The sequence below is a fragment of the Lithobates pipiens genome, unplaced genomic scaffold, assembly GCF_037356315.1.
Source record: "Lithobates pipiens isolate NorthernLeopardFrog02 unplaced genomic scaffold, aLitPip1_a1.2 Scaffold_110, whole genome shotgun sequence".
NCBI classification, from domain to species: Eukaryota; Metazoa; Chordata; class Amphibia; order Anura; family Ranidae; genus Lithobates; species Lithobates pipiens.
In genome coordinates, this window is record NW_027507697.1 from 1,103,832 (window position 1) to 1,126,410 (window position 22,579).

The following is a 22,579-nucleotide window of genomic DNA, read 5'->3' on the forward strand; positions in this document are numbered from 1 at the left end:
CTCTCTCTTACGCCCCAAATATGTCTCCTATTCTTCCCTTTACAAGATATCCCAAAGAACAACATTACCCTAATCCATACATTCCTAAGCACAATACATTGGGCCATAGCCTTTAATTGGCGCTCCACTACGGTACCTTGGCCACAAATCCTTAACCACATGATGGACATCAAACTTTCAGAAAGAATTCACCACATGCTATACGACTCAATGCCCCTTTACCAAAAGAAGTGGATGCCATGGGATACCTCTCTTTTAATTTAAGAGAGAATGGGAGATATAGGGTGAGAAAAGGTGAACCTAGACTCAGCTTTTTACTATCTTCCACCCCCCCACCACAACATGCAAGTATCAATCGCTATATAACCCTTCCTTCCCACCTCTACCACTTATATATAGCCAACATTACAACAATGTGCAAATTTACAGATTTTCTTCTATTATTCATTTAACCATAATCCCTGTACTACATTTATTGTTATTATCATATGCTTTTATACCTGTACCTTCGCTTAACTGTTTTATACTCTGACCTTACAAATAATAAAAATCGTTTGTAAACAAAAAAAAAAAGGAATCAATACCTGTAATTATAGGTAAGAGGCTAAAACGCATCTATAATTACAGGTATTGATTCCTTTTATTGGATGGATTTAATAAAATCGTATATGTTTATTTTTTTTGAGACACTGCGATGCCGAATGACGGCTGCAGCGCGGACCTACTTTGCCGGGTAGGATGTCATATGACGGCCTGTGGGGCGCGTGTGGTGCGTTCTGTGATCAGCGAGTCAATGAGACCAGGCTCATCACAGATCGGAGTAAGGGGGTCGATCCCGACTCCTTACCACGTGATCAGCTGTCAGCCAATAACAGCTAATCATGTGATGTAAACAGAGCCGGTTATTTTGTCTCCTGTCATCGATCACCGGCTGCTGTCGGAGGGACATCGGTCCTGATCAAGGAGAGCAGATGCCGCCTCATCTGTGCCACCTACTGGTGCCCACCAGCACCACATATCAGTGTCCATCAGTGCCACCTATTAATGCTGCCTATCAGTGCCTCATCACCAGTGCTGCCTATCAGTGTTACCTACCAGTGCCCACCTGTGCCACCTACCAGTGCGCACCAGCACCACCTATCAGTGCCACCTATTAATGCCACCTATCAGTGCCAACTATCATTGCTACCTATCAGCGACCCCTATCAGTGCCACCCATCAGGGCTCATCAGTGCCACCTTATAAGTGCCCGTCAGTGCCACCCATCAGGGCTCATCAGTGCCATCTTATCTGTGATTATTGATTGGTTTGCGCAAAAGTTATAGCGTTTACAAAATAGGGGATAGTTTTATAGCATTTTTATTAATAATTTTTTTTTTTACTCGTAATGGCGGCGATCAGCGATTTTTATTGTGACTGCGACATTATGGCGGACACATCGGACATTTTTGACACATTTTTGGGACGATTGTCATTTATACAGCAATCAGTGCTATATAAATGCAGTGATTCCTGTGTAAATGACACTGGCAGTGAAGGGGTTAACCAGTGGGTGGCAGTGTAGGGGTTAAGTGTTCTTAGGGGTGTGTTACTAACTGTGGGGGGCTGGGCTTTCATTTAGTGAACACTGATCTCTGCTCCAATCACATGGAGCAGAGATCAGCGTCACTAGTTGCTAGGCAGAATGGGGAAATGCTGTTTACAATGGCATATCTCCATTCAGCCGCCCCATGACACAATCGCGGGTATGCCTGCAGCGATCGAGTCCGCAGGACCCATGACCGGACTCACGGGGGTCCCGACCGGCACACGAGCGTGCCGGCGGCGGCGTGCTCGCAATGGCAGGGCGGCAAATTTATAGGGACGTACAGGTACGCCCATTTGCCTGCCTGTGCCATTCTGCCGACGTACATTGGCGTGCGCTGGTCGGGAACCGGTTAAAGCAATCCACTGAGCCGGCCAGAACCACCTCTGCAGGGAGTCTATTCCACATTTTCACAGCTCTTACTGTGAAGAAACCTTTCCGTATTTGGAGATTAAATCTCTTTTCCTCTAGGCAGAAAGATTGCCCCCTTGTCCTCTTTGTTGACTGTAAAGTGATTAACTCAACACCAAGTTCACTATATGGACCCCTTATATATTTGTACATGTTGATCAAATCCCCCCTTAATCTCCTCTTATCAATAGTGAATAAATTCAATGAGCTACTATGGAATGCCGCGTACACGCGGTCGGATTTTCCGATGGAAAATGTGCGATGGGAGCTTCTTGTCGGAAACTCCGACCGCGTGTAGGCTCCATCGGACATTTTCCATCGGAATTTCCAACACACAAAATTTGAGATCTGGATTTCAAATTTTCCGACAACGTTGTCGGAAAATTCCGATCGCGTGTGTACACAATTCCGACGCACAAAGTTCCACGAATCAAGCAGAAGGAGCCGCACCGGCTATTGAACTTCAATTTTCTCGGCTCGTCGTACGTGTTGTACGTCACCGCGTTCTTGACGTTCGGAATTTCCGACAAGATTTGTGTGACCGTGTGCATGCAAGACAAGTTTGAGCCGACATCCGTCGAAAAAAAAAAAAAAACATGGATTTTGTTGTCGGAAAATCCTGTCATGTGTACGTGGCATAGGTGTTAATTGACATTACGCTAGTTGGTGGTCAGCCAAATCAATATTAGTCTTCAGCTCTTCTTAGCCCCTAAAAATATAAAGATAGTGTAGCACTTTAAACAAATAATAAAAGATGTGAACATTTGAATATTGAAAAGAATAGAAATATAAAAATATATATAAAAAAATTTGTTGCGCTAAAAGCAAAAGAAAACAAACAAATAAAAACACAGCAGCTAACACAATATTGCTGGATACAATATGCAAACAAATGTAAAGTATGGTGTAGCGCTACACCATACTTTACATAAAAATATTTATAGTAATAATAAATAGAGTCCAAAATCTGAAGACCATGGTGACAATCCCAGTGTCCTCTTCTATAATGAACACCATGTATCGATCCGCAAGACACTCGGGTAACACTGGTCTATAAATTTTGGGAAATTTTCAACCTCTGAGATAAAATGTGCTAATTCTTACTAGAAAACAGGCAGGCATGTACTGGCCATCGGGACTACCGGGAGTTTCCCGGTGGGCCGATGGCTCAGTGGGCCACTCTGATGTAAGGGGGCTGGTAATGGGACACTCTGATGTAAGGGGGCTGCTGATAGGACACTCTGATGTAAGGGGGCTGCAGATGGGACACTCTGATGTAAGGGGGTGCTGATGGACACTCTGATGTAAGGGGGCTGCTGATGGGACACTCTGATGTAAGGGGGCTGCAGATGGGACACTCTGATGTAAGGGGGCTGCTGATGGGACACTCTGCTGTAAGGGGCTGCTGATGGGACACTCTGATGTAAGGGGATGCTGATGGGACACTCTGATGTAAGGGGGTGCTGATGGGACACTCTGATGTAAGGGGATGCTGACGGGACACTCTGATGTAAGGGGGTGCTGACGGGACACTCTGATGTAAGGGGACTGGTGATGGGACACTCTGATGTAAGGTGGTGGTGATGGGACACTCTGATGTAAGGGGGCTGGTGATGGGACACTCTGATATAAGGGGCTGCTTATGGGACACTCTGATGTAAGAGGGCTGGTGATGGGATACTCTGTTGTAAGGGGGCTGGTGATGGGACACTCTGATATAAGGGGCTGCTTATGGGACACTCTGATGTAAGAGGGCTGGTGATGGGATACTCTGTTGTAAGGGGACTGGTGATGGGACACTCTGATGTAAGGGGACTGGTGATGGGATACTCTGTTGTAAGGGGGCTGGTAATGGGACACTCTGATGTAAGGGGGCTGGTGATGGGACATTCTGATGTAAGGGAGTGCTGATGGGACACTCAAAATGTAAGTGGGCCAGTCTGGATGAAGTCCAGGGCCAAATTTCTGTCCCAGTCCAGCCCTGAAAACAGGTGATAAAGGTGCTGGTGGGTGAAAGTTTCCAATATATGTCATAATAAAGATTTATACACACGGGGGGGGGGGGGGGTATATTTGCCTACAAGGGAGGGGGGTGTCTGATGGTCATGATGCCTCGTAACTTCTCAACAAAGTACGGTAGAAAAATGAAAATGGTGCCACATGGAAGTGTAAAAATAAAAATGTATCTTCACTTTGAGACTCCAGATTATTTCCTAACTGTAATTTATAATTTTTTTATTGCAAGGGGCATTTGTTTTGGGTAGAGCTACGCCTCATACAGTTACTTCTGGTGACTTGTGAAAGTGTCATTGCCTAACATTTCCAAGGAACAGTTGTGTGATGTTTTCCCTCAGAAGTCACAATGCCTCAAAGCTGTGTAAACAACGCAGATAACTTCTACTACATTTGTGGTGAGGTTACATTAGCATCTCACAAGTGCAGTATGACGGCCGTGGTAAAAAAGACATACCGCCGATATTTCGGATGCAAAATAGGGGATCAGGACAAGAGTTGGGCCCCTCATTATTGTTGCATTACATGTGCAACTTATCTGCGTCATTGGATAAACAAGAAGAAAAAGTCCACGCCTTTCACAGTCCCAATGGTGTGGAGGGAACATGAAAAACCAATAAATGAAATGAAAGTTATGTTATTGGTATCAAAAAAAAAGATACATTTAAAATGATTGGTGTGGCACCTTTCTCGTTCCTATATCACATTTTGCAGAAAAGTTATGGAGCACATCCCCCTCGTAATTTTGAATTATGTTGATGCACTTTTGATGTGAAGCTGTATCTTGGAAACTGGACCCAATTAATACTCAGGACTTAATCTTCCTTTATTAGTGACCCAATTCTGGTAAAATTTAGCTACTCTAATTTCCAAGGCTTTCCGAGACCAGTGTAATCAGGGATCCACCACAAGATAAAGCATGCACGCTTACCAGAATGAATGGACTCCCATACATAAAGGTAAGTCAATCACACCTAGGCGCAATCATGTTGGAAAAAGAAGGGGCCATCTCCAAACTGTTCCCTCAAAGTTGGGAGCATGAAATTGTCAAAAATGTCTTGGTATGCTGATGCCTTAAGAGTTCCCTTCACTGGGACTGAGAAGCCCCTGAAACATAACCCCACACCATTTTTAGTGGGACTGCAACACGCATCGGCTCCGGTGCCATACAGCGGGCGCGCCTACGTACTGTACTGTACCTGTACAGTGATTCACGTAATAGAGCCGCTCTGCTCTATTATAATTGCTACGGCTGCTCGGCAAGTGGTTAATGATGCTTAAAATGAAGCAATAAAAATGAAAAATTACTTAAAATATAGTGCATGGGGGGTCCCTTTAGTCTGCCTGTAAAGTGGCGCATCTGTACCATGTATAGAACCTGCTGCAGCAAAACTGACATTTATAAAGAAAAAAATGGCATTTAAATTGATATTCCCTGCAAGCTTTCTTTATGATGTAAAGGGGGAGCCAGTCTGTATGACGAGGCCACAATGTAGTGCACTGGGAACAAGATTAGAGATTTTTTGGATAAATTTTGGTGTCTCTTTGGCAGACTTTGGGTGGAAATAACAACGTTTTGCAACACAGTGAGCAAGTCTTATGTGAAGAAGCCAAATTATAGTACACTCAGGCCAAGTTTTACAATTTTTTTTTTTTTTAGATAAAATCTTGTGTTTCTTTCACAGACTTTGAATAGAATATAGAAGTAACAGGTGCGGAAAAGTTTGGCTTTGGGCGTTGGTGACGCCTCCACCCCGTAACCCTATAGAGGTACCTCTTGATGAGAACAAGAATTAGTCTTGCTTTAAAAAATTTAAATATGATGCCCCGGTCAAACAGTTGAGAAAAAATTGGTCTTTGGGTGTTGGTGGTGCCTTCACACCATCACCGTATAGAGGTACGATTGAAGAAAGGAAGAATTGGTCTTGCTGTAAAACATGTAAATGTAATAAACCGGTCAAAGAGTTGTTAAAAAATTGGTCTTTGGGTGTTGGTGGCGCCTTCACGCTGTAACTGTATAGAGGTACTCTTGATGAAAACAAGAACTGGCCGTGCTGTAAAAAAAAATTATTTAATGCCCCGGTCAAACCGTTGTGGAAAAATTGGTCTATGCCCTTGTACACACGGTCGGAGATTCCGACAACCAAATCCGTCGGATTTAGTCCGTCGGATTTTGCCCGTCGGATTTTGCCCGACGGATTTTGTCCGAAACTGTTGTATACACACGGTCGGACAAAGTTGTCGGAAAATCCGACGTGATGACGTTATTTCGTTACGACGGGACTACGTTCACGCTAGTAGCCAATAGCTTTGGTGTAGGAATTTGATCTGAGCATGCGTGGCACTTTGTCCGATCGGAATTCTCTACACATGATCGGAGTATGTCCGATCGGAGCATTTTGTCTGAAAATTTTACCAACAAGTTGGAAAACTTGGTCCGTCGGATACTCCGATGGAAACAGTCCAATGGAAACCACACACAGTCGGAATATCCGACAAAACGGTCCGATCAGGCACATTCCGTCGGAATCTCCGACCGTGTGTACAAGGGCTTAGGGTATTGGTGGTGCCTTCACACTGTAACTGTATAGAGGTACTCTTGATGAAAGCAGGAAATGGCCTTCCTGTAAAAAATTGAAATCTGATGCCCCGGTCAAACAGTTGCAGACATTCTGAACTTTGGGTTTTGGTGATGCCTTCACGCCGTAACCCTATAGAGATAAAGCAAGAATTTAATTTGATAGCCTGGTCAAACAGTTGCGGAAAAATTGGTCTTTGGGTGTTGTGGTGCCTTCACACCGTAACCCCATAGAGGTACTCTTGATGAAAGCAAGCACTGGCCTTGCTGTAAAAAAAAAAAAAATCTAAAATCTGATGCACCAGTCAAACAGCTGTGGGAAAATTGGTCCTTGGGTGTTTATTGTGCCCATGAAACCTATACCAAAAAATTACTTCAAGATAAAATCACAAAGCTATGCAGCCTAGACAGTCTTCCAAAGACCACCTTTTCCGTGAGACTGTAACCTACCACAGTCTGGAAAGGTGTTACATAAACTGTTCTTTGGAGATGGTGGAAATCTTGAGGAGGACCGACTATGATGGAAAGTATGGGCTGTACTCAAACCCAAATCCGAGAAAGGCCAAGATCATGACAAAAGTTGTGAAGAGTCTGCACAGGAATTGTACTCCACATAGGACATGTTTGAGGCCTTAAAGCTCCTACGGGATCGGGACGTTTCTGGCTCCGGGCTTTCCTCCTCGTTACTGTTATTATGCACCTGCTGTGTATCTGCCATGTTCCTCTCCCACTGCGACGAAAGAGATGCGGTGGGGAATATTCTAGAAAGAGCGTCAGGGGCGGGCGGAGTTTCACGCATGTGCAGTGTATATAAAGTGGAACACACGTGTGTCGTACGTACGTTCTGTGTGCGGAGGAACGGAAGCGACGGACGTAATAACAAAGGTAACATTTTAACTTGGGACATGAGTGGCCTATACTGATTCTAGATTGAGGCCTATAATGGGATAAGATTAGGAGAGTTTAGCCTGATATTTAGTGTTTTTGTCTTGTGTTTGGTCTTTCAGCAAAAATGAAACAATTTAAAGACCAGGATTTCATGGGCCAATTCATAGAGAAATACAGGGATATGCGGAATTTGTGGGATGTGAAAAACCCCTTATATTGCAACAAACCAGCAAGGAAGGCATCGCTGAGCCACATATCTCAGTAGAGGATGTCCTAATAAATAAATAAATACATTTTCCCCCCTCTTCAGTCCTTTGGTCCTCCTCCCCCAACCAGCCGGGACTCTTCCCCCCTCTTCAGTCCTTTGGTCCTCCTCCCCCCTCTTCAGAACGATCAAGAAAGTGCTTCTAAAAAGTAGGTCGTTGTCGTGTGGTGTTATTATTATTACTTGCATGCTGCGCCATATGCTTTTCTTGACTGTTGGACAGTTTAAAATGGCTGCTTTCATACAGTAATCGGTCGTAGTAAACATCGTTTGTTTGCCAACTAAATACAAATCCAAAGACATGCAGGTAGGTTAATTGGCTTATGTCCAAAATTGGCCCTAGTATATGAATGGGGACCTGGGATTGTGGGCTCATTGAGGGTAGGGACCGATGTGAGTGTGCAATGTACGGGGATAGGGACAATTGTGGACACTCACTCAGGTTGAACTGGATGGACTGGTGTCTTTATTTAACCTTACTAACTATGAAACTATGAAACTATGTTTTTGCCAGATACAGGGTTAACTATATTTGGTCTTGATAATTTGTATAAAAAGAAGTTTAGGACATTGTTGTCTAGATGTCTTGGAAAGTAGAAGGAATTGCAAACTTGATTCAGTGTAATGTAAGAAGAGGACACTCAACAGCTGTTTACACATCTGGACTCAGGTGCACTAGTGTGGGACACCAGAACAAACTTTTTAGGGTGTCCCACACAGGTACTCCAGTGGATACTTGGGGTGTCTACATGTGTGAAACTTGACCAAAAAAGGTAAATATTCCAGCTTTGTTAAGGGATAAAAATCATGTGTTCAGCTTGGAACGCTGCAAATGTTATGTTTTGAAACATGCCTGTTTATGTACCGTAAAAAAAAAAAAAAAAAAAAATGTAACTTTATCAAACCCAGATTTTTGGTTTTTAAACAAAAAAATTTTTACAACGCACATGTGCCTGTGCACATGATAAAAAGGTTTTATACTCAATGTGTGGCTTCTTCTTTCAATGATCAATACCAGTTTTTGTGTTAAGTTGGAGTTTACAGTGACAATGGGTGTTATTTAATTATGGAAAAACCACTTTGCACTACAAGTGCACTAGGAGAACCTAGGAGACAGCAAAAATAAACCCAAGCAGTAAATGAAAATCAAGATTTTATCTGATAAAACATAAAATGTATTACTAATTTGCTGGCAAAGCAATGGCCCCCCCAACCGTAAAATATTCTACATATTTTTTCCTCATTTCACAAGCGCTTTGAGGGGGGGGGGGGGGCAAGCCAGGACGGCCCGTTTCCATGAAGTCCAGCCTCAGGCCCAACTGAAGCAACATAATTAGGATTATTGCGTTTTAAAAACGTATGCAGGATGCAGCAAGATAAAATTATGTGATTTAGTTTGTGTTCCGCCATATTTATGGCCATATGAAATAGGCGGAACCGGCTGGCCAGTATCCCAAACGCATTCTCTACGACTCTTCTGGCTCTGGCCAGCCAGTAATTAAAAACCCTCTTCTCCGGGGTGAGGGTCCTCTGGGGGAATGGCCTCATCACGTGGTCACCCAGACCGAATGCCTCATCTGCTACGAACACAAATGGGAGTCCTTCCACGTTTCTCCTCCAGAGGTGGCAATCCCAAGCCACCACTCTCGAGACATCGATAGAACTCGGTCCGGGCAAATACTCCACCATCCGACATCTGGTCATTCCTCCCCACGTCCACATACAGAAACTCATATGTCGCCGACACCACCGCCATCAACGCGATACTATAAAACCCCTTATAGTTATAATAGCATGACCCCGAATGGGGTGGTGGGACGATGTGGACTTGCTTCCCATCAATTGCCCCTCCACAGTTGGCAAAGTCCCACCGCTGGGCAAAGTGGGATGCCACAGTCTGCCATTCCTGTGACGTTGAAGGAAACTGTGGCGTCAAACAAGAAAAAAAAAAATTGTCATTTTGCACATAAACATTGCAAGCAGATTAGGCACAAACATTCTTGCCCAACATCAGTATTTACATTTTTTTTAAGGAGTATTTACTTAGCAGATTAGTCACCCCCTGTGATGGCCCATTGTAAATATTTTAGGCAGGGATGTTTTGGACAGGTAATCCTCTCCACTTCATTGAGAGCTGAATGCACAAATAATGTGTGTTACTTTGGCCAGCCCCTCCTTACTTACACTATTGGCAGCCCACCGGACAGGTAAGAAGTGTCATAATACAAAAATAAATACACACTGTACAAAAGGTAGGACATTTTTACATTTTGCAATTACCTATCAAGATAATAGGAGAACAAAACTTTAAACAGTACCATTTGAAAGTATTGAGGCAGGCCCTTTCACTACATGCTTTGGTGAATTTGTCCATAAATATGAACACAAAAGAGGTAGATATAGTGTGTTTGGCTTTGGCAAAGTCAGCAGATAGAGGATTGGTATCAGTTGACTTAGCGGTTGGGGGGAGGGAGGGTTCCAAATGATTTTGGGACCCCCCAAAAAAAGCCTCTGGCACTCTGCCTGAATTAAAGCACACAAATAACATTTGTACACATTTTAGGGGGTGTTTAGGGAAAAGCACTACAATGGAGATGACAAAATACATTGTTAAGTGACTAGGCTAGATGTATATGAGCCCAGGATAGCATGCTGGAGAGGTTAGTGAAAGCAAATATGTATGAAGGACAAAAAAGGAAGTTTAAAAATTCCAGCATGCATGAGGATAAAGGGGAGATTCACAGCATATTACAATCATGGTAATTAGGGAATGATGAAAGAAATACAATACATTAGAAAACATTAAATACATAGAATGTGATGATAAAGGAGAAATCTTACCTTAATATAGTCCTTCTGCAGGACCTGAATAATGGCAGAACAGGTCTCTGGGATAATGATCCCCAGAGCCTGAGGGGAGATGCCCTTCAAGAACTTGATGTCCTGCAGGCTTCTCCCAGTTGCCAAGTACCGCAACGTGGTGACTAGCCTCTGCTCGGGAGTGATGGCTTGCCGCATGCAGGTATCCTGCCTGCTAATAGAAGGGGACAGCAAAGCCAACAAACTGTGAAAAACAGGGTCCATCATCCGGGAAAAAAATCCTGAAATCAGCAGGTTATTCTCCTAGATCTCCCGCAGCAAAGGCACGTGAGAGAATTGGTCACGATGGAGCAACCAATTCTCGTCCATGAACTCCTCCTCGCCCTGTTCATGGACTGGGCTTGTATCAAAGCAAGAAGCCCAACACCAAGCCCCCGCACAGCACAAACTCTTAAACGAGTACGTACAGGCAACATTGCTTCAAAATGGTCGTCTGGTCAGAACGAACTAAACAGAAAGCACTGAAAAACAGCAAGGCCTGAAAGAACGAGCTGAAAATCAGAAGCTAGCAGACAAGAACGCAATCTCTCACTATAGAAATCCAGAGAATCACCGTTCACAACTGGATTCTCACAGCTACCTGATAGGCCTCCTCTCACTAGGCCTAGCAGCCGATAGAGTGTTTAAGAAAAGCAAAGTCTCTGCCACAGACTTGGATGTAGAACACTTAAACAAAGTCTCTGCCACAGACTTTAATGTAACTGAGGGACGTAGGTAAATTTAGAGAACTATCATATGGTACCAGTAACTCGCAGTCGGTCCTGCGATACCGTATGATTGTAGATCCTTTAGTGTCTTTCAACTGAGCCTTCTGAGAAGCCAGCCTTATGCATGGTCTTCTCCCGAAGAATCCTCCCCTGGGTGCTTCTCCAGTTGCTGGGCCTCTCCTCAGACAAGAAGGCACCGGACCACCTTTGAATCCTCCTCTCAGTTACTTTGCCTCGGGCTATTCAGCGCCGAGACTCAAAATTGGATGGATCCCATGAGGGCCATGGGGGCTGGTCAGGAGGACCAGGACCAAACAGACAGAAAGATCTTCTGGACCAGAACCCAGAAGCACCTGATCTCAGTACCTTAAATACTCTTTCCAAGAATGCACAGCAGGATGACACACCCACTGGGCTGGTTCCGAGAAAGAATGGCACTCAATACGCCTAGCTAAACTGCATTCTCACACTTGCCAGCAGTGACAGCGATACCTATGGTCAAAGAGAACCCAGTGCAATCCAGCTAGACTGGCACTGAAATCATAATTTGGCATAATCAATCCTAAAACCCAACTGTGATTTTAGGGGTATTAAATTTAAAAAAAACACATAGCGCATGCTTGTCATGAGCGGGTGTACAGACCTGGCAACTTAGCACAGGTATGCTGGGACCCCTCATAATGGGCGCAGCAGGTATAAAGACCATGAAACTCAGTGCAGGGATAGTGAAAACCCTTCATGATGGAGTGAAGATTTACTCCCCAGTATGTACAGAGAGCACAACATTTTAACAGAGACTCAGAAAAAATTGATGCCAAGGCATTTACCATTATCGCTGGGGAATAGAACATTCCCAAGGAGAGGTCAGCAATGGCAGTGCTATAGTAATATCAGAAAGTTGTATTTTTATTTGATGCCTGAAGTAACCAAACCGGTTAGTCATTGTGAAAGCACAATTCCATTTCCACATATATAATTGTACATTTCTCTTCTACAGAAGGATATAATATAACACAAGCCAGGATTCTCCATTCTGTTCTCACCAGGACCAACGAAGAATAAAGACAACCGATCTGACATTCTACTCGCAGCACATTGGAAGCCATCGTCTTACACAATGTGGTCTAGTTTAGGGGAAAATTCTAACTAAATGATTTCAGGTCCCACAGGAAGGAAGTTGTGATATTATAACAGTTATGTAAAATTAACCTGAAGAAGAAGAAGAACAATTCACTGACAGCGATATTCTGAGGAGGTGGCGAGCTTTCCTGCTGAGGACAGGTGGAGGTAAGACCAGCCGTGAAGACGTCATTCCACAATGGATGGACGCCATCACCTCTACTAATGGTCTCCATGTCTTCTGTACTCTCTGCTCAGAGCGCCTATCTAACTATAGAGAGAAGTACTCTGTATGGGGACAATTTCAGATCTCATTGGCTCTTCATCTAATGGTTCATACTACTAAATCTCTTCATTTGTTGGGTGCGTATATCTGTGAGTGACACGTCCTTGACAGTTCTGGTTTATATTTAATTCTCCAGACAAAAGGATTCCAGGTGGGAGTTATTAGGAGAGGGAGAAAGGAGGTAAGGGGGTGAGAGAGAAAGGGGAGGGGGGGTTAGAATATAGGAAGGAGAGAGGGGCAGGAGAACAGGGTGAGGTGGGAAGGGGGAGAAATAAAAAGATAGAGCGAAAGAGGGAGAGATGAGGAGAGAGAAGGCGAGAGATACAAAGGCAAAAGAGAGAAAAAGCCAGAGAGATGGCGAAATAAAGGTAAAGGAAATGAAAGAAAGAGAGAGATTCAACAGTAAGTGGGAGAGATGAAGATAGAAAAAATGAAAGAGATACAAAGGAAAGTGAGAGGAATGTGATGAGAGATAAAAAGCACAGAGAAAGATGAACAGAGATAAGGAGAGAGGAGAAAGAAATAAAGCCGGGGAGTGAGGGAGATAGAGAGTGATGTAGAAAGGTGAGATGGGGAAAGAGGGGAGATAGAATACGGGAAGGTGGGGGAGAGAGGGGAGATAGAAATTGGGAAGGTGGCGGAGAGAGGTGAGACAGAAAGCGGGAAGGTGGGGGAGAGAGGGGAGACAGAAAGCAGGGAGGTGGGGGAGAGAGGGGAGATAGAAATTGGGAAGGTGGTGGAGAGAGGGGAGACAGAAAGCAGGAAGGTGGTGGAGAGAGGGGAGACAGAAAGTGGGAAGCTGGGGGAGAGAGGGGAGACAGAAAGTGGAAGGGTGGGGGAGAGAGGGGAGATAGAAAGCGGGAGGGAGGGGAGATAGAAAGCGGGAGGGAGGGGAGATAGAAAGCGGGAGGGAGGGGAGATAGAAAGCGGGAGGGAGGGGAGATAGAAAGCGGGAGGGAGGGGAGATAGAAAGCGGGAAGGTGGTGGAGGGAGGGGAGACAGAAAGCGGGAAGGTGGTGGAGAGAGGGGAGATAGAAAGCGGGAAGGTGGTGGAGAGAGGGGAGGTAAAAAGCGGCAAGGTGGTGCAGAGAGGGGAGATAGAAAGTGGGAAGGTGGTGGAGAGAGGGGAGATAGAAAGCGGGAAGGTGGTGGAGAGATAGAAAGCGGGAAGGTGGTGGAGAGAGGGGAGATAGAAAGCGGGAAGGTGGTGGAGAGAGGGGAGATAGAAAGCGGGAAGGTGGTGAAGAGAGGGGAGATAGAAAGCGGGAAGGTGGTAGAGAGAGGGGAGACAGAAAGCGGGAAGGTGGTGGAGAGAGGGGAGATAGAAAGCGGGAAGGTGGTGGAGAGATAGAAAGCGGGAAGGTGGGAGAGAGAGGGGAGATAGAAAGCGGGAAGGTGGTGGAGAGATAGAAAGTGGGAAGGTGGGGGAGAGAGGGGACATAGAAAGTGGGAAGGTGGGGGACAGAGGGGACATAGAAAGCGGGAAGGTGGTGGAGAGATAGAAAGCGGGAAGGTGGGGGAGAGAGGGGACATAGAAAGCGGGAAGGTGGTGGAGAGAGGGGACATAGAAAGTGGGAAGGAGGGGGAGAGAGGGGACATAGAAAGCGGGAAGGTGGTGGAGAGAGGGGACATAGAAAGCGGGAAGGTGGGGGAGAGAGGGACATAGAAAGCGGGAAGGTGGTGGAGAGATAGAAAGCGGGAAGGTGGGGGAGAGAGGGGACATAGAAAGCGAGAAGGTGGTGGAGAGAGGGACATAGAAAGCGGGAAGGTGGTGGAGAGAGGGGACATAGAAAGCGAGAAGGTGGTGGAGAGAAGGGAGATAGAAAGCAGGAAGGTGCTGGAGAGAGGGGAGATAGAAAGCGGGGAGGTGGTGGAGAGATAGAAAGTGGGATGGTGGTGGAGAGATAGAAAGCGGGATGGTGGTGGAGAGATAGAAAGCAGGATGGTGGTGGAGAGATAGAAAGCGGGAAGGTGGTGGAGAGATAGAAAGCGGGAAGGTGGTGGAGAGATAGAAAGCGGGAAGGTGGGGGAGAGAGGGGACATAGAAAGCGGGAAGGTAGGGGAGAGAGGGGACATAGAAAGCGGGAAGGTGGTGGAGAGATAGAAAGCGGGAAGGTGGGGGAGAGAGGGGAGATAGAAAGCAGGAAGGTGCTGGAGAGAGGGGAGATAGAAAGCGGGGAGGTGGTGGAGAGATAGAAAGTGGGATGGTGGTGGAGAGATAGAAAGCGGGATGGTGGTGGAGAGATAGAAAGCAGGATGGTGGTGGAGAGATAGAAAGCGGGAAGGTGGTGGAGAGATAGAAAGCGGGAAGGTGGGGGAGAGAGGGGACATAGAAAGCGGGAAGGTAGGGGAGAGAGGGGACATAGAAAGCGGGAAGGTGGTGGAGAGATAGAAAGCGGGAAGGTGGGGGAGAGAGGTGACATAGAAAGCGGGAAGGTGGTGGAGAGAGGGGACATAGAAAGCGGGAAGGTGGTGGAGAGATAGAAAGCGGGAAGGTGGGGAGAGAGGGGACATAGAAAGCAGGAAGGTGGTGGAGAGAAGGGAGATAGAAAGCGGGAAGGTGGGGGAGAGAGGGTAGATAGAAAGCGGGAAGGTGCTGGAGAGAGGGGAGATAGAAAGCGGGGAGGTGGTGGAGAGATAGAAAGCGGGATGGTGGTGGAGAGATAGAAAGCAGGATGGTGGTGGAGAGATAGAAAGCGGGATGGTGGTGGAGAGATAGAAAGCGGGAAGGTGGTGGAGAGATAGAAAGTGGGAAGGTGGGGAAGAGAGGGGACATAGAAAGCGGGAAGGTGGGGAAGAGAGGGGACATAGAAAGCGGGAAGGTGGTGGAGAGATAGAAAGCGGGAAGGTGGGGGAGAGATAGAAAGCGGGAAGGTGGGGAAGAGAGGTGACATAGAAAGCGGAAAGGTGGGGGAGAGAGGGACATAGAAAGCGGGAATGAGGTGGAGAGATAGAAAGCGGGAAGGTGGGGGAGAGAGGGGACATAGAAAGCGGGAAGGTGGGGGAGACAGGGGAGATAGAAAGCGGGAAGGTGGGGTAGAGAGGGGAGATAGAAAGCGGGAAGGTGGGGGAGAGAGGGGAGATAGAAAGCAGGGAGGTGGTGGAGAGATAGAAAGCGGGAAGGTGGGGGAGAGAGGTGACATAGAAAGCGGGAAGGCGGTGGAGAAAGGGGACATAGAAAGCGGAAAGGTGGGGGAGAGAGGGACATAGAAAGCGGGAAGGTGGTGGAGAGATAGAAAGCGGGAAGGTGGGGGAGAGAGGGGAGATAGAAAGCGGGAAGGTGGTGGAGAGAGGGGAGATAGAAAGCGGGAAGGTGGGGGAGAGAGGGGAGATAGAAAGCGGGAAGGTGGGGGAGAGAGGGGAGATAGAAAGCGGGAAGGTGGGGGAGAGAGGGGAGATAGAAAGCGGGAAGGTGGGGGAGAGAGGGGAGATAGAAAGTGGGAAGGTGGGGGAGAGAGGGGAGGTTTGCTTTAGAAAAGTAAAGATAAAAAGAAAGGTGGGAAGTGTAGAAATGGGGGGAAGAGCGTTAAGCTGGCCATACACAAGAAGAATTGTGTGTGAAAGGTTTCTAATTGTTATTGAGGTCAAACTGACATTCATTTCGACCAACGTGAGAAGAAAATTCCAAGGAGACTTTGGAATTTATTCTCTCAAATGAACACATTTCTAATAGTGAATGTGGTTTTCATTCCTAAACTGAATGTTCAAAGCAAACAGCATTTTGAAATACTTTTGATTGAAATTCATCAAGCACTGACAAGATTTTTCATATGAACATTAGTTTGAAAATCTGCCAGTGCATGGCCAGCTTTAGATATAAGGCGGGGGGTGACAGGGCGGGGGTTGGTAGTAGGGAGGTAATATAGAAAAGTGAGAGGAGAAAGGAAGCAAGAGGGTGAGACTGGTGGGGAGGGGGAAAGAAAGAAGCAGTAGAGCAAAGAATAAGCAAACAAGAGTAGGAGTTAGGTAAAAGAAGAATAAAAGAGGTAAAAAGGAAAAGGAGAGAAAGGGAAAAGGGTGAAATGGAGAGAAAGTTTTCCTTCTTTATTTTTTTTCCTGTTTTCTTTTTATCTTGTTTTTTTTTCCTGGATTTTTTTTTTCCAGGAACTCCTTACAGCCATTTTTGGACAGAGAGGCTGCCTAAAGCCCCGTACACACGAGAGGACTTATGTCCGACAGACTTCCGAAGGAGTTCCGTCGGAGTTCCGACGGAGTTCCGACGGAGTTCTGACGGACTTTTCGGCGGAGCGTACCTGGCCACACACAATCACACTAAACTCCGACGGATTCGAACGTGATGACGTACGACTGGATTCGAATAAGGAAGTTCATAACCAGTAGCCAATAGCTGCCCTAGCGTCGGTTTTAGTCCGTCGGAGTAGCATACACACGAGCGGATTTTTCGAAGGGGACCGGGTCCGGCGGAGTTCTTTCGGAAAAATTTGAAGCATGTTCCATATTCTAAAGTCCTTCGGACTTTGGCGAGTCAAAAGTCCGTTGCAGCCCACACACGATCGGATAGTCTGACGGACTCAGTCCTTCGGACTTTGGATGTTGAAAAGTCCGCTCGTGTGTACGCGGCATAAGGAACCATAGCACCATTCCATGTTGCACTTGATTTACACCATATATTTAACTCAAATGTATGAGGGTTTTCTGTAAAATATCCTTGTGCTTTTTGTGATCCTACTAGTGTACGATACTGTGATATTGTAAACTTTTTTCAATTTGTATCTGTTTGCTTATACTGCAACTTATTGCAGAAAAATTTAAAAAAAAAAAGTTTATGAAAAGAAAAAAAGAAACAGAGAGAAAGGGGGGAAAAGTGAAATGGACAAACCAACAGGGTGTTGGTGGGGGTGTTGGTATTTGTGTTGGTGTACTTGTTTTTTTTGGTGGTGTGGGTGTTGGGGTGAGTGTTAGTGTTGGTGGTGGTGATGTTGTTGTTGTTGTTGCTGGTGATGATGGTAGTGGTGGTGTTGTTGGTGGTCGATGGTGAGAGTGTTGTTGGTGGTGTTGTCTGTGTTGGTGGTGATGGTTTTGATTGTGTTGTTAGTGTTGGTGTTTTTGTTGGTGGTGGTGTTGCTGTTATTGTTGTTGGGGCTGGAGTCGTTGGTGGTGATGCTGTTGTTGGCTGTGTTGGTGGTGTTAGTGGTGGTGTTTTTGTTGTTGGTGGTGATGATGGTGGCAGTGTCATTGGTGATATTGTTGTTGTTGGTGGTAATGGGGGTGTTGGTGTTGTTGGCTGTGTTGGTGGAGATGGTAGCGTTGTTATTGGTGGTGTTAGTGGTGGTGTTGTTGTTGGTGATGGTGGTGTTGATGATGCAGTGTAGTGGACAGTGTAGTGGTCAGTATAGTGTAGTGAACTGTATACCCTGTTTCCCCCGAAAATAATACCTAGTGTGCTTGTCGGTGAGGGCTGCTATATAAGCCCTACCCCCCAAATAAGCCCTAGTTAAAGTCCTTGTAGGTCTTATTTCCAGGGTAGGGCTTATTTTTGAGTAAACAGGGTAGGGCTTATTTGGGAGGTAGGGCTTATATTACAGCTATCACCGACAATCACGCTAGGTCTTATTTTTGGGGAAACAAGGTAGCTGCTGGTATAGTGGTCAGTGTAGTGCAGTGGACAGTATAGTGGTCAGTGTAGCGTAGTAGACAGTATAGTGGTCAGTGTAGTGTACAGTGTAATGGTTAGTGTAGTGGACAGTATAGCGGTCAGTGTAGTGTAGTGGACAGTATAGATGTTAGTGCAGTGTAGTGGTCAGTATAGTGTACAGTGTAATGTCTAGTGTAGTGGATAGTATAGTGGTCAGTGTAATGTAGTGGACAGTATAGTGGTCAGTATAGTGTAGTAGGTAGTGGACAGTGTAGTGGTCAGTATAGGAATCAGGTTGGTCAGTGTAGTGGTCAGTGTTGGAATCAGGTTGGTCAGTGTAGTGGCCCGTATATGAATCAGGTTGGTCAGTGTAGTGGTCAGTGTTGGAATCAGGTTGGTCAGTGTAGTGGTCCGTATATGAATCAGGTTGGTCAGTGTAGTGGTCAGTATAGGAATCGGGCTGGTCAGTATTATTGTAGGAAGGGACTCGGAGTGCTAAAAGTCCGCAGGTTAGAGGGGCGCAAATTACTAGCCTTGCCTCGGGCGCTGACAACTCACGCTACGCCACTGGTTGGTTGTGATGTTGTTGATGATGTTATTGTTGGTGGTGATGGTGGTGTTGTTGGGTGTGTTGGTGGTGATGTTGTTGGTGGTGATGGTGTTGCTGTTATTGTTGATGGTGTTGTTGTTGGTGGTGGTGTTGGGTGTGTTGGTGGTGATGTTGTTGGTGGTGATGGTGTTGTTGTTATTATTGGTGTTGTTGTTGGTGTTGTTGGGTGTGTTGGTGGTGATGGTGTTGGTAGTGATGGTGTTGTTGTTATTGTTGGGTGTGTTGGTGGTGATGGTGTTGTTGTTATTGTTGGTGGTGTTGGGTGTGTTGGTGGTGATGTTGTTGGTAGTGATGGTGTTGTTGTTATTGTTGGGTGTGTTGGTGATGGTGTTGTTGTTATTGTTGGTGGTGTTGTTGGTGGTGGTGTTGGGTGTGTTGGTGGTGATGTTGTTGGTGGTGATGGTGTTGTTGTTATTGTTGGTGGTGTTGTTGGGTGTGTTGGTGGTGTTGTTGGGTGTGTTGGTGATGATGGTGTTGTTGTTATTGTTGGTGTTGTTGTTATTGTTGGTGGTGTTGGGTGTGTTGGTGGTGATGTTGTTGGTGGTGATGGTGATGGTGTTGTTGTTATTGTTGGTGGTGTTGGGTGTATTGGTGGTGATGTTGTTGGTAGTGATGGTGTTGTTGTTATTGTTGGGTGTGTTGGTGATGGTGTTGTTGTTATTGTTGGTGGTGTTGTTGGTGTTGTTGTTGGGTGTGTTGGTGGTGATGGTGTTGTTGTTATTGTTGGTGGTGTTGTTGGGTGTGTTGGTGGTGTTGTTGGCTGTGTTGGTGGTGATGGTGTTGTTGTTATTGTTGGTGTTGTTGTTATTGTTGGTGGTGTTGGGTGTGTTGGTGGTGATGTTGTTGGTGGTGATGGTGATGGTGTTGTTGTTATTGTTGGTGGTGTTGGGTGTGTTGGTGGTGATGTTGTTGGTGGTGATGGTGATGGTGTTGTTGTTATTGTTGGTGGTGTTGGGTGTATTGGTGGTGATGTTGTTGCTAGTGATGGTGTTGTTGTTATTGTTGGGTGTGTTGGTGATGGTGTTGTTGTTATTGTTGGTGGTGTTGTTGGTGTTGTTGTTGGGTGTGTTGGTGGTGATGGTGTTGTTGTTATTGTTGGTGGTGTTGTTGGGTGTGTTGGTGGTGTTGTTGGCTGTGTTGGTGGTGATGGTGTTGTTGTTATTGTTGGTGTTGTTGTTATTGTTGGTGGTGTTGGGTGTGTTGGTGGTGATGTTGTTGGTGGTGATGGTGTTGTTGTTATTGTTGGTGGTGTTGGTGTTGTTGTTGGTGGTGGGAGGGAGAGAGAAAAAAAATCCAAAAAAGAAATGGTGTTACAGAAGAAAAAAGAAGATAGAAGGACAACAACAAAGAATAAGAGAGAATAAAAACAAAAAAGAGAGCAGTAGAGAGGGAAAGAGTATGGAGCAAAAAAGATCTCTGTCTTATATTATACAGTAAGGGATATATTGCTTCCTTTAAGAAGACGAGATAACGATCACATTCATCCGGTAACTCTCTGTGTCTTTATAGGAAATAACGATGTCAAATATCAGCAATGTGACGGACACAACCAAGTCCTTGAGCTATGGGAACATTTTCATCATCGTGGTTCTATTTGTCATCTTCCTTGTGGGGGTCCCCGGCAACGCTTTGGTGCTTTGGGTCACCGGAGTGAAGATGAAACGCACAGTCAGTACCGTTTGGTTTTGGAACCTTGCTCTGGCCGATATCATCTGTTGCTCATTTGTCCCACTCATCCTAGTAATTAATTTCTATCCCCATTGGCCATATGGAAAAGCTTTGTGCAAAATTTTACCCTTCATCCTCATCCTCAATATGTTCTCCAGCGTCTTTATCCTGGTGGCCATCAGCATCGACCGTTGCATCCTGGTGGTCTGGCCTGTGTGGGCCCAAAACCACCGCTGCTTAAGAACAGTGTGGATTGTCTGCTTGGTTATTTGGATTGTGTCCGTTATATTGGGTCTACCTACTATCATCTACCGGACAACGGACATTGAGAATAATATGACTGTATGTATCTACATGAAAGATTATATGGTTCCCATCACTCTTACTCGAATGGTTTTTGGATTTCTGATTCCACTTGCTATAATTTTTACCTGCTACATCCGTCTGGCCTTTAAAGCACAAAATATACGGCTTTCAAAAGCAGGAAGGAAAACCACCATATTGGCCTTTACCGTAATAGTGGCATTCTTCATCACCTGGGCTCCATTCCACGTCATGGGAATTCTTCTGCTGTACACCGAAGATCAGCTTGTGGTTTCCTTGAATGCTCCAGCCCAGGTCTTGGCTCACTTTAATAGTTGTATCAACCCGATACTGTACGCCTTCATGGGGAAAGAGATGAAGAGTAAAGTACGACAGTCTATAGGTGCGCTCATGGAAAATGCGTTTAATGAAGAGGTATCAAGATCGGTCACATACAAAAGGAGCAGATCCTCATCTAAAGAGCACTCTTGTCTTGAGCGAGAGTAGGACTAAGATACTGATGTGAGATGGATATTTATACTGATAAGAGTAATTATACCCCCGACTCTAAGAAATAGAACAAGGATTAAATGCCCATTACATCTAGGGGGTGACTGAATAAGGAGCAAATACTCACCTTGGAGGTGCGATCGGTCCCCGCAGCCTCTTCTCTAAGGTGGTCTCTGTAGTGGTCTCCCTCAGTCCCTCACCACATACAGTGCAGGATTAATAGCCCTGCACTGTATGTGATGATGTTGAGGGACCTTCTACAGATCAGAGCTTTGGAGCTGGAGAGAGGACAAGCAACAATGCATGCTCCTCCACCCCCAAGACATAATGAACATCTATCTATTGCAGTGCAGGGGGGAGGCCAATGAAAGGGTAGATTATTTTTCTTATTCCTGGAGTTGGACTTAAATAATTATGCATAGTCATAACATTGATTTTTTTTTTGTTTTGGATAGAATATTTCGCTATCTATGTCCAATTTAGGAGACTTCCCTTCACTTCCTGTCCTGAAGATGCCACAGATCAGCATGCGGAGCTGATCTGTGTCTTACCTTTACTGTTGTGGGTCGGCTGGCACCTGTTCCACTAGCTTGTGTTCAGCTCTGCTGCACTCTGCAACTATGGGTGTTGCCGGCTCCACCTGTTGCTTAATTATATCATTCCTTCCTGCTACTTCCTGTCCAGCCCCCATGTGCTTCTCTATTTAAATTCCTTCCAGATCAACTTCTGATTGCTTGAGAAACGCCTGTTTCTGAGCCCCCTTCGTGTAACCTGCTTTAACCTGCCCTCTCGTGAACTGATCTCTTGTGTACCGACTCGGCTTGTCCTGATTACGTTGTCTGCAGCCCTCCCTGACCTTGGTTCACTATCTGGCTCTCCTTTGCTTCATCCATCCTTGTCTTCTGGTACTCCCCTAGCGAGCAGGGTGAACCCGGGGGTCGTGACCTGGGGTCAGCACGCAGCTAAGCCCAAACCCTCGTGAAGGGGGTCCCTGGCAGAAACCCGGCTGGCCCTTAGACTCCACGCCCTGGGGGATCCCGTGTCAACTGCTCGCCTGTGGGCTCACTGTAGTAGTACCGTGACAGAAGATGCAACGGGAAGCCAGAGAAAATCTCTACAAAGTGAGGGGAAATCCCCAAAGGAAGATTTGGCCTTGTCTC

At 45.8% G+C, this 22,579-nt stretch overlaps 1 protein-coding gene across 1 annotated transcript; it reads left to right on the forward strand.

Moving 5' to 3' along the window:
- Positions 1-20,451: 20,451 nt before the first annotated feature.
- LOC143961228 (C3a anaphylatoxin chemotactic receptor-like) lies at positions 20,452-22,131 on the forward strand. Its single transcript, XM_077470461.1, has one exon. It carries the CDS (start codon positions 20,457-20,459, stop codon positions 21,414-21,416), a length of 960 nt encoding a protein of 319 aa, XP_077326587.1. The 5' UTR covers positions 20,452-20,456; the 3' UTR covers positions 21,417-22,131.
- The last annotated feature ends 448 nt before the right edge of the window (positions 22,132-22,579 follow it).